The sequence below is a fragment of the Chanos chanos genome, chromosome 8 (genome assembly GCF_902362185.1).
Source record: "Chanos chanos chromosome 8, fChaCha1.1, whole genome shotgun sequence".
NCBI classification, from domain to species: domain Eukaryota; kingdom Metazoa; phylum Chordata; class Actinopteri; order Gonorynchiformes; family Chanidae; genus Chanos; species Chanos chanos.
The window spans coordinates 43,732,917-43,746,841 of record NC_044502.1 but is presented as its reverse complement, the minus strand read 5'-3'; the positions used below and the strand labels follow the sequence as shown (position 1 = coordinate 43,746,841).

Sequence of the window (13,925 nt, the reverse complement as noted above, 5' to 3'; positions counted from 1 at the left end):
TTGAGCTCCTCAGAAACTGACCGTTTATTAGAGTGAACAAATTTAAACATACCCCATGTTTAGGCCTGTGCACTTGTGCGATACTTTTTCAACAGTGACATCCGCAAGTCAGTCATTTACGATGACCTGGGATTAAATAATAATAATAATAATAATAATAATAATAATAATAATAATAATAATAGTAATAATAATAATAATAAAACGTATTAACATGTGCATGCCAAGATAACAAAAATAAAATCAGACTGTAAACTTTCCCCCCAAAAATGTAAACTTTCAGTCGTACATTTCCATAAGCTGAACGTGCGAAATAAATCAAGACGTTCAAAAGAATCCAGTTTTGTGGGATTTTGACCCAGTGAGATGTCAATAGAACGATAAATACGTAAGTTTCCCCTATGACCAAGCAAATATATAAAAAGAAAGTCCAATCAACTGTGTAGACAATTCATATTCTCAGTTCAGTTCAATTTTCCTGCTAACAACTTCCTGGAGTTTCCCCCCCAAACTGTCCTTTGCTATTTTGAATGTTCTTTTGGTGCGTTAAGAACAGAACATTTTGTTCACCGCTTTGGGGAAAGTCATGCTATCCTTATTAGACTCCTGGTGCTGCAGAGTTGTTATGTGTCCTTTCATCAAGTTGTTACCAACAGATCGCTCGAGCGCACCGGTCTCCAGTATAGAGCCTTTGGTCGTGGTCCACGAAACCGTTGTGTTGGTCTGCGCTTGATTCAAAGTGCTGTGTCTTAACAAAGGGTCATGGAAAACCCCATCTACCCAGTTTCTGAGGGTCGTAACCGGTGAATCTTGCTGTCTGTCGAGGCCGTTCACGGGCGAGGGGGCAGCTGGAGAGGTGGGCATGGTCGGCTGACATCTAAGCATGCAAGACGGGTATTCAGTTTGGTTCAGTGAAGTTGCGGTCTGGGCTAGCGACCAGATGCGTGGCTTGTTGTCAAGTATTTGATGGCCTTGCTGGAAACACGTTTTGGTCTGCCTGACACCGCTGGCTTCCTGCTCGCACTCACCAGCGCCTGTTTTCAGGCAGCTCTTGGTCATATTACGGTCTCCCTCGAGCGAGGCTGGAATGGATAACTTTATAGATGCGTCTTTAAGCTGATCATTCGTGCAGTCAGTAGTAGCCATATGAGTGTTCAAGTGAAACTGATGCTTAAGCTCACACTCGGAACTCTCCGACTCGATGGTGTCGAAGTCGTCCAAATCGCTTAGCTGAAGATCCTTGTCTTCCCGACTTCTGTTCTCTGGAAATGTAATCAGAACAATATGGCATAAGAAGTCGTTCAAAAAGATACTAGTATCTTATATCTTATATAACACATATGCCATTAGTTTCAGAACATATACTACTAATCATATATATCACCACGAGCCATAAAATATGGCTGAAATGAGTATGCATCTTTAGAGGAGACGAGCAACACTTGGCAACACTCAACGTTTCAACAACGCCTTTAAGGACGTTCAGGGCCAGAGGAAACAGTGTGCCTTAGCACAAGATATTGTTTACTCCTCCAGGTCTTAAGATAACGACAGAATTGTGCTCAAGACGTATTTAAGGGGGGCTGAGGTTGAGAAAAGATGTAACAGTTCTAATGGCGTAATGCTCAAACAATTCTGCTAACCATCATCGTTAGTTTCGTTCTTGATCTGATCCTCGTGCGACCCATCCTCGTCTTCGTCATATCTCTTATCGTCTGAGCACTTGTTCCTAGGAGGCCATGTCATCTTATTTTCCTTTTTGAGTCTCCGCCTGGCGTTGGCGAACCATGTGGAGACCTGTGTGAGGGTCATCTTGGTGATAATAGCGAGCATGATCTTCTCCCCTTTGGTGGGATAAGGGTTCTTTCGGTGTTCCTGTAGCCAGGCCTTTAGCGTACTCGTTGTTTCTCGCGTGGCATTCTTTCTCCTCGTGCCCCCATCCATAGAGCCATATCTGTCGGAGAATAGATGCAGTTTCAAATTTCATTTGGGTGTTTTTTTTTTTGCCGTTTTGTGTAACGAGCAGAAATCGTTTAACATATAAGGGAATGGTTTGCATCTCGTTTGTGTGTAAGTACACAAAAAGTAAAGAAAGAAAGAAAGAAAGAAAGAAAGAAAGAAAGAAAGAATTTTTCACAAGAATCACATCTAGCCCTGTTTCAGTGGTACTTGAAAGGAGGTGATGTCGTTTAACAGTGAGTATAGGTTCGGAAAAGCAAACTAGACTGTGGAAAAATGGCTTGACTGAGTATATTAAAATACCCTAAGGTAGAGGAGAGCACAAATAGCAGATAACTGTCTACTGTTTCAGTCCTTACTGGAAAGACCTGTTATAAATATACATTCCACACATAATGGCGCACGCTAAATCAAAACAAGCGGACAGCACTCATGAGTCTGATATTTTGATGAATGTGAGAGCCGAGGAGAGTTGTATAGCCTACTATGAAATTCCTAAAGCGTCATGAATCATCAAATTGTCATCTTTAATTTTAACTGTAACGTTTTCATGAAAACAAACTGGTATGACAAATCAGTTAGTCAAAATACAGCTTTGGCCTTTTTGAAACGCAAGACGACTCACGTGCGCATGTTAACTAGTGATTTGTGAGCGATTAATGAGTATGAGTATTCCATACCTGTCATACTGGTATTGTCCCAAGGTTGGATCATAAGGATAGTAAGCGGCAGCTTGTGTTATCCCCGCATGCGCAGAAGCTGTCCCATCCTTGGTGTCAAATGTGCCCTGCAATTAAACAGAGAGACACCGTCAGGGTGTAATAATGGCGCACTAAAGCAGAAGTGACTTAACTCATTGGCTATACCGTGTTTCCAAAGCTTATCACTGACAACGGATGACAGGTTCATTTAGAAGGTTAATTTAGTGAGAGCTGTACAATAAGTAAGATATGCACATACTACAAAGACTTGGTGTTGATAAGATATAGTTTTATGCAACCGGTAACTTTGGCATTTTTGTTATTAGAAACAAACTTATATTTCATAAAACCAATAAATCAGACAGTATTCGTAGCCACCTTTTGCCATTTTATTTTAATGGATGCAACATGCTGTGGTTATCTTATCCATTTCTTTAACAGTAGCTTTTCACTGTCATTAATCACAAGTCGTGTTATTGTCATATTCTAATTCTACACCTTACTCAGTGTCTTGCCCAGGCTTGAAGAATGCAAAAAAAAAAAAAAAAGAAAAGAAAAGAAAAGAAAAGAAAAAAAGGCAACAGCAGATAAGTGATATCGCTTACAAATTGTGTTAATGAAGTCCAAATTCTCACCAGTGAGTAGAAAGCAGAGGCATCCGTGCCGTAAGTAACATAGTTTCCATAACCCTGGCTGCTGGTGTAAGGGTTCCCATAGACTCCCAGTGCCGCTGCAGAGCTCAGCTCGTGCCTGGCGGTGGCCAACAGCCTGCTCTCGTACACGGGGCAATAGACAGGCGTTTGCGCAGAAGCTGCTACGCTTGAGTCCGAGATGGATCTAGCGCTGGACTCGCAACAGGAAGTCAAAGAGTTGGTAGTCATGAGGAACTGAGGGGTAAAAAAAACATCAAAATCACTTACATTCAGAAGAACCATCGCTCCCAAGAAATCGTTATAATGAGTCTAAATCTTAACATTATACGCATATCTTCCTCTCGATTTAAGATAGTTTCGTTTCTTTTTATTATGAGTATTTGTTGGAACTTCGTTTTGAGTAGTATACATGGCCATTCCCCCCTGCATAAAGTGTTTTGTGGATCGTTGCCAAAAATTTACAACAGTTGGAATGACTCCTCATCGTTACACTAACTCGGTGTTGCGGTACTTGGCACTGACAGATATGTAAAATGATAAACACGAGGAGAATTCTTCTGGCAGCTTGGCACAGAGGAAAAAAAAAGCTCTGCGAACGGCGAGATGGATATCTGATTACCTTTATCTTTCAAAGAGAAAACATATCACAGGTGCATAGTGGTAACATTATAGTCTGAATGTTCTCACACTGCACCCGAGCGAACGTGTTCGCGCTTTTCTTGAGAAATGTAACGACTACGATCAAGTTTGAATCGATCTAACAGTTAAATCGGTTGAAATGCGGCAAAATATTCAGTCGACAATCAATAAAGAGTAACTTACCTGGGGTGCAGACGAATAAGGATATCCGAATTGTGGATATGACATTGTAGACAGAAGCCCAGTATCCAGAAAAAAAGGCGATACTGCCGGTCTCCACGCTTCCCGTAGCCTAGCAGTGTTTCACTGTACCAATTGATTGGTAAGCATAGGCTCCTGGATGCTTATAGGGCGAAGCGGAGTACCATGTTTAATTTGCTTAAATGCCTCTTCCCAAAGAGTTTCAAAAATGCATGTTCCCTCTTGCCGGTTTAGTAAAAGTAGAATACAAAACCGAACGAGCTTACAGGTATATGTTTGCGGTATTAATCACTTTGATGTCAGAAATACATATTTTGCTTTATAAAAAGTAGTATAAAACACGTCAGCTCAGATGCAGGTTGTTTTAAACACCAGTGTCTCTGACGTCAGAAGAAACACACTCAAAATGACCAGACTCCAAGTTTAATATGCATTTCTCCAGATAAAAATCGAACAAGTAACGGGGAAAGGGGGAGAGGGGGATTTTAAGACACCGTGGACTTTTAATTGGATCTATCTAGTAATCTAGACTTTGATCGTTGGATTGCTGCGCCATATCTGCCTGACACAACTGTATCTGTAATTCCTCCAGTTTCAACTTGTCACATACGGACAGGAAACATCTTTAATTAGAAATTAATTAACAAACGACCACAACACTGAGTAATTCGTCTTCCTTAATTAGCGAATGGAGGAGACACGGATCTGGAAATATAATTGATTTACAGAATCCTTATTGAACCGTCTTCAAAGCAAATTAAACTGGAGCATGTGAAATCCCAGACGAGCAGTTATAAGTAGTTACGTGAAAACACGCATATTTTCAGACGTATTTACTCTTAAAGAGTGATTGTTACCCCTAAGTCTGTCTTTAATAACATCATTATTTTATTGATTTCAGGTCGCTTTTTTATACCTCCAAAACTCATCACATTTATCATTTTGTATCATCTCCCCTTGGTAATGTATCAATATTATTAACATATTAATGCTTGTCACACAGTTATTTGTCTAAATTTCATACAGTCTGTGCCCTCTCTCTCCAAATAGCTCATGACGTGTTGCAAGAAAAGTCTTTTTAAAGACCTTGGAAAAGTGTGCAGTTGTTCAGTTGGTGTTTGTAGGTAAAAGGCGTCTGCTCCATGGTATGCTGACTTGCTTAGAGAATCCCGGGTTCAGACATGTGAAGAGCCCCGGGGTCACAGTCAAATTAATGATGATGTACCCTTCTTTTCCCCAGCTGGAAGACTGCCTGAGAGAAACGAATATGCCTTCAGTGACAGCTCGATTGCGGGTGATTGATGACTATCTAGAGACCGGCCAACATAATATAATATGGGCCGCATAATTTGCGTTCATTTACAGATGAAGGTACTTGTCCTCAAATTGAGTTAGACTTTTATCAGAAAACCGTTTTTTTTCCACACACATTCTTTCTTTCTTTCTTTCTTTCTTTCTTTCTTTCTTTCTTTCTCTCGTTCTGTCTTTTTTTCTTTCTTCGTTCTTTGGCATGTGGTGGAGTTTGGAAAATAAGTGTTCTGTGAAATTAAGTTAGCCAGACAATTCAGAGCAAATGTCGCTGCCTGTGTCACTGTAATGAACCGATAGGTCAAGTGACTACTTTAGATTTTCGGTGCTTTTAATTGTCTTTCATTAATGAAATGGGACATTAACATAAAGCGGACTCCTTTTTTAATGTCACATAGTCACAAAAAAAATGTTTTTTATAACACATCGTCACATTTATTAAATGGCGATAATTTTGGACACAGTGAATGACATTCTTTAACGTGAAGTTAGAGAGATGCTTCGACTGGATACCGCTGAATATTTTTAATGAGAGGTTTCTATATGTGGTATGGTGTTAAGTTACAGTACAAACCTTAACCCCTGACAAATGTGTACCTTTATGACAGGTGCTGTCTAGGAGCACTATGATTGCTTAATACACACACACACACACACACACACACGCAATCGCCACTTTATTATAACTGTTTCCCTTTCTCTTTTTTCCTTCGTTTTACGGGATATTTTCTACTCTGGGTACAGCATCACTGGGCAGCGGCTGCGCAGGCTGTTATACACTCCTGAAGTTTGACAGACAAGTTCAGTAAACGATACTGTCCACACGTCTTTTCCTCATATACATTTGAATTATCCCTTGCTTTGCTGGTGTTATTTGGGTTCGTATGAAATATTTACGCGCGCTAGTATATGCTTTTAGAGAGAAAATGAAAGGCCACCCTGGAAGCTCGCTCTTGTTTTGCGTTAAAGATTAAAAGAAAGCCCAGCCTCTTTTAGACAGATGTAGGAGACGTGACAGGGTCGATTTAATGTGGAGAAATAATCCAGAGGAAAGAAATGCTTTTATACTCTACACACCACGCAGACGAACTGCGCATTTAAATGGCCTGTGCTCCATGAGCTCTTTCTCGCAATGGCTTTGTCAATAAAATTTAAGAGTATAACAGGGCGTTAAACTTCATGCACCATCACCGGCTAGTAAGCAACTATCCCAAAGACGAGAAGAATAAACTATGTTCTTAATACAGACAACCTGCTGTACAGTACTAGACCAAATTAAACTTATAACACCCATCCTAGAACTCTCGTCATGATATTCCTTAAGGTGATCTGAGAATTAATGAGACACGTGTCGACATCCTGAGCACTCTGTGACAGTCACTGCAAATCAATAACGATCAATGACGAACAGATAAAAAAGATATTATGGAAAATGATGAGACAGGCAACAGAATTAGGAGTGCTTAATGGTATTTGAACCTACAAATATTGAAATTGTCATTGCAGTCACGAGCCATTAATTAGCTAATGATATTTTCGCGGGTTGTAAAGAATTGTACGGTATCTGTTCACACGCGTTCACTCTCACTGCGAGTGTAATTTAGCGAGATTCCTTCATATCTTGCCTTTTCGCTGGCATATTTGAAACCTTCTCTCTTCGGCTCGACTTTTACATCCTTTGATGAAAAGAAATACATGTGTTCATTTAACAGTTTTGGATAATTAATATATTCAACAGATGACTGATTATTCACAAACAAAATGAAAGACTTTTTTATGATTTCATGGAATGGCAGAAAAACAACTCGAACGATTCTCCTAATTTAAAATGAGAAAAGCAGGATTGCTAATGCTGAGTTTAATGTTCTGACAAAATTATTATACCACAAAACTTTTCAGTTTGAAAGAAATGAACAGATAGGCCTCTCGGTTTCAAAGGAAGTTTGTTCTTCCGTTCAAAAACAAAAGTCACGTTTGTGAGCAAGTATTTCCCTGTGAAGCGCTCAAGTTTTGATCACGGTGTCTGTGTGACTGTTTAACATCGGAGGTGACACTCGAGGTGTTGTTTCATCAGCCTCCGCATTCCTGGTGTAAGTGGCGTGCTAAGTTTGAGCTGCGCTATTTTGAGTCTCCTCACAGAGCGGGCTTTTAGCTGCTCCCATTCCAATAAGAGAGACTGCTTTAACAACTGTGATACCTTCAGACATCTTTTCGACATCTAAAAAATTAACAAGCGATTTCCATGTAACATTATACAAAAAATGCTTTTGCAAAGTTTCTAGAAATGTTATAAAGACATTTTGAGCGACCAACACATCACTCACATCAAGAGTTTCGTGTATTTGAAGGGAACACTTGGTCAGCCGTATGTAATTGCTGATTTTGAGACAACAGTTCAAACCTGCATAACTTCTAAAAACGAGACAGGTCCGCCAGTCATGGCTATATGACATCAACCCCCCGGAGGTGCTCCCAGGCTGTCTGCTCCAGGTAATGAAGGTCTCGGTGCACGCGGAACCCTTCCACCTTAAACAAAATATTCTTTTTCTCTACCAGTGTTAAGGAGCAAAACTCCAGAAATAGGAGGTGAAAGAAGGGAAACTTTTCAAAAAAAAAAAAAAAGAAGACATACTGATACGGTATAATATTCTGATTCGTGACTAATACACGATTTTTTGATATCATTTGAAAGGAAATGTCTAACGGAGTAATTGTGACCAGAGAAAATGTTTCAGCATGAGAGCACATAAAATATGAACGCAAGTCCGTTTTCTTTAGCTGTATCAGAGAGACACATGGCCTGACACAAAGTGCATTTATTTCAAGATTACTAATGAACCTGAGCTACCTTGCAATGAGAATCAAATCCAAACCACAGTACCGTTCAGAATAAACGTACACAATGTTTTACTATCCGCAAATAACAGGCTACAACCTTATTTTTATAGCGCATTAATTATGAAGTATGAGGCTAGACGACATCATTACAGAGACTCTTACATGGTTATAACAGTCATACACCGCTTTATGACATTAGTATGACAGATAGTAGCCCACAGTTATGGGCTATGAGTGTTATTACTCCATGACCGTATGGTTCTGAAAAGAAATGCGAAGCCATAGATCTGTCAGAGATGTGTCAGAGACAGAGAGTGCCTCACTTAAGAAACTACATCCAGTTTGCTGTAACTGACAACCACTCTCTGCATATTACACCTTACATTTTTGTATAACGCATTACAAACCATACACACACCTTATGTATAAATATTTACAATAAGGTACACTGTAATAAAGACACATATGAAGTGTTACCACCACGTTAAATGATACGCAATTCTGTGCAACATTGGGATGTGTTAATTAACATATTCATAATGATGTCATTACAAATGTAACACTTGAAGCACTAAATAAAACAGACTACACACATTCATAATGTATCGTATCTCCATCTCGGCTTCACTATTTTCTTAACTTATTCATAATGATTATTTCTTACATCTTCGTTATGATGTATAGGATGAGTTCATAAATGTTTATGCACAGATACACCCACCCATTCTACCTCCTATCAAGAAATGTAACATATTATAAGTTGAGAATTACTGCTGTAACAGTCATGTACTTTTATCCCCCCAAAATTTTTGTAGCGATGTCTCTGATTCTTAAAATTGCTAAAGGGTAATTTAAAACAAGATCCTTTACATCTGGTAGAAACACTGTGGGGGGTGGGGGTGGTTGGGGGGGGGGGGGGTGAGGGGGGGGGGGCATCCGTTCAGATTTCTGCTGTGTCTCACAGGTCCTCTGTTCCACACGAGCTCCCAATCAATCAGTTAATTAAGTTTATTCATCAGAGAGGCCCTGACACATACACACAAATACAGCCAGGGCCTCCCGGGACTTTTGATGGGCTTCTACTGTCTCTGATGTCATTACTTTGACTGTGTGTGTGTGTGTCTCTGTGTGTCTGTGTGTGTGTGTGTGTGTGTGAGACAGAGAGAGAGAGAGAGAGAGAGAGACTGCCCCAAGAAAGTTCAAACAGGTCCATTTCTATAATAAGGAGTGCTATGTTCATTCATTAAATTCATTCATTTTGCAAATGATCTATTCTAGAACCGACTGACAAAAAAAAAGTGAAATGCACTTAATTTGTAAAGTGACACAACCACAGGTTTCTGCAGACATAATACTCCAGAGGGATCCGATTGGAGCACAAACCTTAAGATCAGTTTAGTGCCAATGCTAGGTGCCCAGCTAACCAAGACATTTCTACAGTACAAGACTGTAAGATGCAATAACTGCATGGAATATGTGATCATACATTGGATGAATGACAGCGCCGGCGTAAAACACAATAAAAACGAATACACAGTAAAACATGTAGCATTCTGATTTTTGCCATGAACAGGATCATCAATGAATAACTTTCATTATTAGAGGTCTCTGTTATCCTGCTGTAGTTCTCTTAATTGGTTTAACTGCCCTTGAATTAGTTGTTTTACCCTCACTCATGAAAGTCTGTGACAAATTTCCATCAGCACATATTGGAATCACACACAGGGGCTTGTGGTCAAATTTCACTAGTCAGTCTAGTGAACGGCTGCTTTAATTATATCTCAACAGTATTTGTGCTCTACTTTATCGATATCATCATACAAAACTTAGCTACAATTTTTTTTAAATGTAATTCATATTCGACCATGGAAATGTAACCACCCTCTGATGCAATCCATAATTTTTAAATGAAGTAACGTACCATGAAATGCCAATGAGATACCTTTAGGCTCTGACTCAGCTGAAGGTCAAAGCAAGGCTTGTTGGAGCCAAGCGAAAAGTAACAGATCTTAAACTGCATTCAGAAAACATGGTTCACACTAACTTTGTCGTTTTCTTTACTCTGAATTCACACATATTCACACTGCAGCAGCTTGTGAAATGCGCGACTTAGATGTTAATAAAGGAGAGCATATAAAGGATGCATGCATATGTTGTACGTAAGTGTGTTTGTGTGTGTAATGTAACACAGTCAGTCAGTCAGTCAGTCAGTTTTAGCACATCTAGGTCACAGATGGATGTCAATCAAACTTTGTCAAAGCCCATATCGCGGCAGCTGCGGACAATGAGACGCGCAACGTAGCTTTCTTTCTTTCTTTTTTTTTTTTTTTTTGACTGAGACGAAGCTCTCATGTCCAATTGGGGAAAAATCTGCCTCCCCCCCCCCCCAACCCTTCCAGCTCCTCAGCTGCAGCGGCTAAGAGGTTTAGCATGTCGCAGTTCACTCTCCATTCATTATTGATCAATGGGGTCAGTGCATTCGCGCTACACTTAGTCAACTAGCTGCAGGTGTCCCTCCAACATCTGGTTTAGGGGCTTACGAACGTCAACAGATAAGTCTCTGACAAAAGGAGACTTTCTAGCTTCTTGTCATGTTACACTGGTGTTTTCAGTCTCTCCTCGGCCTTCTCTGCTAATATTCCAATATGTTAATCCCACAGCAAGTTAAAACGAGCAATGTAGCTTCTCTATTCAGTGTTGTGTGAACAAACCATGCACTGCTTTGTGACCGGAGCAAAGATGAGTGGAGTCTTTGGAAACTATGGAAACAGCACAGAGAGACAGGTTGCCAGGTTACTTGAGCATTGTTGGATATTGGTGAAATTGGTTACAGTTGTGTAATGGACTCCACGTGTGTGATCCCATTTTCATGTATTGCACTATGTAGTACAGTCAATGGCTACTTTTGTGAATGTTGGTTTATTCAGAACTCTTGTCAGGTTGTTAGTTAGAATGAGATTTAAGTCATAAATGATCCCGGACCGACAAAGGTTGACTGAAAACAGTAATACGTGGAATACATTGAACTAGTCAGTACAGGATTTCCTCAACAATAGGTATTCCTGTTGTTGACTTTCAAGTTATAAACTTTCAGCCCGTTAATTTCACGGATAAACATCACATGTTATTTATGTGTCTATGCACCAATCTTTCTAATGTTATATGTGAAATCTATAAACATCGAAGAGTGTTTATTTTTTCACGAAAATGAAAAAATTCAGAACTTGAGCTAGCTTCAGTTCAACAGTATTTGAAAAGACTGATAGTGTGTGTGTGTGCGTGCATGCGTCTGTGTGTGTGTGTGTGAGAGAGAGAGAGAGAGAAAGAGAAAGAGAAAGGGAGAGCACATACAGAAAAAACAGAAAGACAAGAAAGAGAAAATCAGATTTCGGGTGCGTCAGATATAATGTGGAGAGGAGATGAGGTGAAGAGACTCCAGGTGGAAAAAACATGTCGTGTTCAGAACTGCCAGGATAATTCTTCTCTTACCTGTCTGTGTTTTTTTCTTTTCTCAGACTGAAAGCAGCAAAAAGCACCAGCCTTAAAAAGCAACTACATGTTAAATAGCTATTAAAATTGTATAGTTTTAATACTTCACGGCCAAAATATTCAAATGCATTTTCTTGTGTGTTTTTTTTTCCCTTTTACTCCCCTTCTCTGTACGGTGATTGAAGGCAATAATGATTGGATTTCCACGCTCTACCCCCATCTGTGCTGCTTAGGTCTATCTGCTGTGATATTAACATGATTCTGTCATTTGAAGGCCTACCATTTGCCTGCGTTACGGGGGAAATAAGATGCGGAATCAGACAATACAGTGCTTTTGTGTTCCTGAGTTGCATGATGAATAAATTATTGCTAAGTGCCCGGGCTACATCTTTTCCTTTTCTTTTTTTTTTCTTTCTTTTTATCCAGATAATCATGGACTCACACGCTCTCCGTCCCCTCATACAGGAATAAATATATGGGCAAATATAGTACGACTTATGAATTATGCCTTTTTAATGTTGCGTGTGGCCATCCCCCCCCCCCCCCCCCCCCCCCCCCCTTTTTTTTTTTGTGAAATAAATGGACCAAAATGGAGGAGTTCAAATAAAAAGGAAATGGATTTCGTTTAATGACCATAAGGCGGCTATTTCTGGGGAAAAAAAAAGAGACAGGATTCAAAGTATGAGGCTGACTGAGTTTTTAGTCGTTTGAGAATGGCAGGATTTTTTTGGGGGGTGGGGTGGGGTTACTAGGGCTTCGGGTGGGGGTCGAGGGGTATGAGAGGCACCAGGGGCTACACTACAAACGGGCGGAGAGGCCTGGATCGGTCGAGCGAACATCCAGAGTCTGGAGAGTGATCAGTGTCACCCAACCTGTCTGACACAACAGCCACACTGTCACTGCCACTGCTGAGGGGCCTTCACAGAGGACGAGAGAGAGAGAGAGAGAGAGAGACTGATTGACACGGGACATGGTTAAGCATGCATGTGTGCAGTATCTCAGACAGAAAATGGAAGAACTTAATCAGAAACACAGGGAAAACACTATAGTATCAGGCTCTGATCAAAACAACCTGAAGGCTGCAAGCTCAGGAAGAGTATTTTCAAACGTGTATGTGCATACAGTGGGATTAACTGGTATGACTGCGTTATAATTATTTAGAATATTTTATGATATAGTTAATACACAGTTATACAAGTAAAGGACCCTTTGTCAACATGATACAATAAAATGAATGTAGGTCATAACATTGTGGTATGACGACACTATTTGCTACCGTCGTCTTGACCTTTGGAAAAAAAAATGGATTGGAAAATGAAATGGGAAAAAAAGAAAAGAAAAGAAAAGGAATTCTCTTTTAGCAAAAAAATCCCTAATGACCATTTCCCAGTAAGTACAGAGAAAATTGAACTGAACTGTCTTCCTTTCAATCACGGCATTCTACCCGGAGCGTCACTGACCGTCCAGGCTGTCCTCAGGCCTTTAGACACTGGCGCTTGCATGGAGCCTTACCTGTAGCGTACCTTCCACCTCCACAGAGAACTCACCAGGAGAAAGGTTTTGTATGGTACCCGTATCTTTCAACAAACTCGTAAAAAGCAAATGAAACAGTTCCCTAGCCACTCTGATATGACTCCTTGATTTAATGTTCTTTTTCTTTAAATAGCTTTCATTTGACAAGTTGTGTCGAGAGAGAGAGAGAGAGAGAGAGAGAGAGAAGAAAAAAAAAAAAACTCACACAAAATAATTACAGTTTTAAAGAACGGTGTTGTTTATCCTTTGTGAAGGTCACTTTTTAAAGTAAACTTCAGGGTGAGAGATTACATTATCAAAGAGGAATCGGGTTAGGACGATATTCCTCTTTTTCAAGACTCTCTCCTTTATTTTCCACCTGAACGAACACATTTGAATCGATTTGAAAGGAGTGCTGATGTTTAAATTAGCATGTATTATTCTAGCACGCTTCTCCTGCCTCCTGCAACAATGAAGACTGGCCACTCTCAAATCCCCCTCTCTCTCTCTCTCTCTCTCCCTCTTTCTCTCTTTTTTCACAACAGACATTCTCCAAACAATATTTAAAACAAGTTCACTTCCCTTTTCTTATCCCTTTTATAAAATATGTGCGTTTGACTAGGTG

The 13,925-nt window shown here is 40.0% G+C and overlaps 1 protein-coding gene across 1 annotated transcript; it reads right to left on the bottom strand.

The window, feature by feature from the left end:
* Window positions 1–546: 546 nt before the first annotated feature.
* Window positions 547–4,180, bottom strand: irx4a (iroquois homeobox 4a). The gene is made up of 5 exons (XM_030782620.1): window positions 4,136–4,180; window positions 3,296–3,547; window positions 2,640–2,746; window positions 1,644–1,954; window positions 547–1,262 (listed from the first exon to the last, which is right to left on the bottom strand). Exons 1-5 carry the CDS (start codon window positions 4,178–4,180, stop codon window positions 547–549), a joined length of 1,431 nt encoding a protein of 476 aa, XP_030638480.1.
* Between the last annotated feature and the right edge of the window lie 9,745 nt (window positions 4,181–13,925).

Coding starts and splice junctions, on each gene's coding strand:
- irx4a (XM_030782620.1), bottom strand. CDS start 4,180: ATGTCATATCCACAATTCGGATATCCTTATTCGTCTGCACCCCAG. Junction 3,548..4,135: donor CTTATTCGTCTGCACCCCAG/GTAAGTTACTCT, acceptor TTTACCCCTCAG/TTCCTCATGACTACCAACTC. Junction 2,747..3,295: donor CCTCTGCTTTCTACTCACTG/GTGAGAATTTGG, acceptor GTTTAATTGCAG/GGCACATTTGACACCAAGGA.